Below are 4,412 nucleotides of genomic sequence, written 5' to 3'. Positions count from 1 at the left end.
AACTAATGCTTTCTAAATCTTATTAGACCATGAGCAACTATTCTAAAACACGTTAGTTGTTTTTTTCAGAAATATTGTACAGTTATATATATATATTTTTTTACATTTATGCCATGTTGTTGCAGAACGTTGTATAAAACTCGTGAACTTTTCGTGTCAAACTAATGCTTTCTAAATCTTATTAGACCATGAGCAACTGTTCTAAAACACGTTAGTTTTTTTTTTCAGAAATATTGTACAGTTATATATTTTTACATTTATGCCATGTTGTTGCAGAACGTTGTATAAAACTCGTGAACTTTTCGTGTCAAACTAATGCTTTCTAAATCTTATTAGACCATGAGAAACTATTCTAAAACACGTTAGTTTTAGTTTTGTTTTTCACAAAATTACTTCCTTCTGGAGAAAGTTTGTTTGTTTGTTTGTTTGTTTTTGTTTATGCACAAAGCTACACAAGGGCTATCTGTGCTCTGCCCACCACGAGTATCGAAACCCGAATTCTAGCGTTGTAAGTCCGCAGACATACCGCTTTGCCACTGGGGGGGCGACCTGGAGAAAGAAAAAGAAATCCTCGATCTTGGCAAGTGACAGCTCGTTGAGGCAATCCGACGATTGTATTAAGTAAGAACTTTGAGAACATAGAAAATACTAACTGATGATTTACTGGCGCTTTACTCGTGTTGATAAAATCTAACGAGTTTAGGTATTTTTATGTAGTTGTTCGAACTGAATCGATTGTTAAAATCTTCCGTCATGATAACTGAATTTAATCATTAAAACACGTCTCCTGTACAATCACTTCCATGTAAAGCACAGAGTTATTGGGAAAAGAAAAAACAACAAATTTAATTAGGTTTTCAAAAGATTATTATCAAAAACAGAGACTTTTTTTGTTTCAATTTTTAACTACACGTGGGCGAAAACATTTTTATTTTAAGCATTTTCAATGACAATTATCAAAGGAAGATATTATATCAAACCAACTTTAACACTCAATTTAGTACATTATATAATACGAACTGCCTCTCATGGAAAGAAAACATTATACAAAGAAATACATTTTAACTTAGTTTCAATAAGAACGATCATTGTTAGGAACATAATGGGATAATATTTGTTGGTTGTTAAGTGTAAAACTACATAATAGGTTATCTGTGCTGTGTCCACAGCGGATATCGAAACTCGATTTTTAGCGTTATAAACATTCAGACTTACCGCTGAGCCACTGGCTGTCTTCTGTGCTCACAGAATGGAATCGAAACTCGTATTCTAGCGTTGTAAGTCCGTAAATTTATCGCTGTTCCAACGAGACACATTTGTTTTACTGAAATAATTTGAATGCAAAACATAATATTGTCGTCTCTATAGAGATATTTTTTTTGTAACTAAGTAATGATGAATGGAAAACATAATATTGTCGTCTCTATAGAGATATTTTTTTTGTAACTAAGTAATGATGAATGGAAAACATAATATTGTCGTCTCTATAGAGATATTTTTTTGTAACTAAGTAATGATGAATGGAAAACATAATATTGTCGTCTCTATAGAGATATTTTTTTGTAACTAAGTAATGATTAGTTTTTTAAAACGACGAAGTCAAATATTTTTTAATAAACCAAATTTTACAGTTTCTGGATTATGTCACGTGATTAGTTGACGTTGGATCATTTAGTATTTTGGAAAGGCTCCTTAAAAAAAATTGAAAAGTATATAATTCAAATATCATTATTGATGTGCTCTTGCATATAGTATAAAACGAAGTACTAATCCTATAAATTAATTTAAAATCAGCTTGTTGGAAGAGCAGAGCTTAGTTGTGACGTATTCTAGCCACATCTCTATCTGCATCGACGTTAATAGCTCCTGAAGTGATGTCACTTTCAATTAAAGCAAGTGTAAATAGTTTGATTTAGTTCGAACTCTACATTTTGATACTTGTAGTGAGTACGGCACAAATGTTCCATTGTGCGCTGAACTACAAACAAACGAACTCTCTACAACGTTGCTGTCTCCACAAAGCATGCATACCGAGTAGGATCGGAACAACGTGTATTAAATGTTCCATTGTGCGCTTAACTACAAACAAACGAACTCTCTACAACGTTGCTGTCTCCACAAAGTATGCATATCAAGTAAGATTGGAACAACGTGTATTAAATGTTCCAGTGTGCGCTGAACTACAAACAAACGAACTCTCTAACTTTGCTGTCTCCACAAAGCATGTATATCAAGTAAGATCGGAACAACGTGTATTAAATGTTCCAGTGTACGCTTAACTACAAACAAACGAACTCTACAACGTTGCTGTCTCCACAAAGCATGTATATCAAGTAAGATCGGAACAACGTGTATTTTCAGAACGTCCAATATTTTTACCAGTGTTTTTCCTTCGTCGTTAATGTCTCGTCTTCAGTATTTTCTACATATCATTAGTGTCCTTGCAATGCTCACCTTGTACAATTCGAAGTCACCGTCAGTACAATTATCAGATGGAGGCAGTCTTGCTCTTTGTTAACCAGCTTTTGCTTCCATACGGCGGGGCTAGAATACGTCATCGCACGTGGAAACATCTACTGGATAGTATCTAGAGTCGATAATTAATTACCACAACGCGGCAGCCCTCATAATAACGTAGTTGTTGCTATATGTTGTTGTTGTAATTTTAGCACAAAGCTACACAACGAGGTATCTGCGCTCTGAACACTGCGGGGAATCGAACCCCGGATTTTACTATTCCAAGAACGTAAAATGATACATCCTGGAACCTGTTGCTATATAAACTTTGACTTAATCTTATCAAAATAAGGCGGATTTTGAAAAAAAATTGAAAACCAAAATTTTATATTACATTATTGTGTACTTCGGTCGTAATATAGCTTTTAATAATGGCATAACAAGGTTTTTATTGTGTACTTCGGTCGTAATATAGCTTTTAATAATGGGATAACAAGTTTCTTAATCTTATCAAAATAAGGCGGATTTTGAAAAAAAATTGAAAACAAAAATTTTATATTACATTATTGTGTACTTCGGTCGTAATATAGCTTTTAATAATGGGATAACAAGGTTCTTTATTGTGTACTTCGGTCGTAATATAGCTTTTAATAATGGGATAACAAGTTTCTTTTTATTAAAAGCTATATTACGACCGAAGTACACAATTGGGATAACAAGGTAGTGCGGTCATGAGTAAAGGAACTATTTTTTTAATTCGTCCATTATTTCAGTGAAACCAAGCCCTCCAATAATAAGTAAGGATGGAGAAATACTGAAACATGCTTCAACGATTGGTCCTTTCCTCGAAGGAACAACTTTGTCACTTGAGTGTAAGACAACTGGAGGAAAACCTTCACCGGAAGTCACGTGGTCGAATGGAAGCGAAAGTCTGCTGTCCAGGGGAAGCATCGCGGACGACGAACTGGGGACCAGTAATGTGACGTCTTCTATTCGATTCGTTCTTTCCAGGAGCGACCTGGGTGCCAGACTTGGGTGTCACGTAAAACACGACACAGTTGAAGAAGAAATGGTGAAATGGGTTGAAGTTGACGTGCACGGTAAGACTAACTTTGGAAATTAAGAGAAACACCTGCTCAGTTAAAATGAAATGAACTGAGGTTTGTGTTTACAAGATATTAGATACCATAAAAATTAAGTTAAATTTACTAATAGAGATTCTGTAGTTTCTTGGAACACGCGAGTTTTCCTTTTGAGTTATAAAGTTGATAAAGAAACCACAAATAATGAAACCTGGACAAGAATATAAATACGATATTCTATGACGATCCTAATGATTTTAGAGCCAAAATTATATTACATGTCTGTCACTGCAATAAGGCTTATCTAGATCTTTCTAAAATCCACTGACGGAATTTCCCGGGAATCACGTTACACCTGTGTTGTTTAAACTTGCATGGCTTGTCCTGATTCATTTTAAAGAATCTGTATACTGTATTGGTCGAAAACTTATTTCTAAGTCTCTAACAAAGTAGCTTATAATAAGTTAAATATTGTAGCTTTGTTTAAAACGTTGTATCAGTTACATATTATAGCTTGGTTTAAAACGTTGTATCAGTTACATATTATAGCTTCGTTTGAAACGTTGTATCAGTTACATATTGTAGCTTGGTTTAAAACGTTGTGTACGTTGTATCAGTTACATATTAAAGCTTTGTTTAAAACGTTGTATCAGTTACATATTATAGCTTTGTTTACAACGTTGTATCAGTTACATATTATAGCTTTGTTTAAAATGTTGTATCAGTTACATATTATAGCTTTGTTTAAAACGTTGTATCAGTTACATATTATAGCTTTGTTTAAAACGTTGTATCAGTTACATATTATAGCTTTGTTTAAAACGTTGTATCAGTTACATATTATAGCTTGATTTAAAACGTTGTGTACGTTGT

The 4,412-nt window shown here is 33.6% G+C and overlaps 1 protein-coding gene across 1 annotated transcript in view; it reads left to right on the top strand.

Annotated features, from left to right (window-relative positions):
- The window catches only part of LOC106476550 (cell surface A33 antigen-like), a 4,744-nt gene extending 1,160 nt beyond the window's left edge, over positions 1–3,584 (top strand). The window contains exon 2 of the mRNA XM_013937199.2: positions 3,231–3,584. Within this exon, the coding sequence (XP_013792653.2) occupies positions 3,231–3,580 (350 nt within the window). The 3' untranslated portion in view covers positions 3,581–3,584. The remainder of the gene's footprint in view (positions 1–3,230) is intronic.
- Positions 3,585–4,412: the final 828 nt, after the last annotated feature.

Source organism: Limulus polyphemus, unplaced genomic scaffold (genome assembly GCF_000517525.1).
Source record: "Limulus polyphemus unplaced genomic scaffold, Limulus_polyphemus-2.1.2 Scaffold10852, whole genome shotgun sequence".
Lineage (NCBI taxonomy): Eukaryota > Metazoa > Arthropoda > Merostomata > Xiphosura > Limulidae > Limulus > Limulus polyphemus.
The sequence above is the reverse complement of the archived record's forward strand: the minus strand, read 5'-3'. Positions and strand labels throughout refer to the sequence as shown.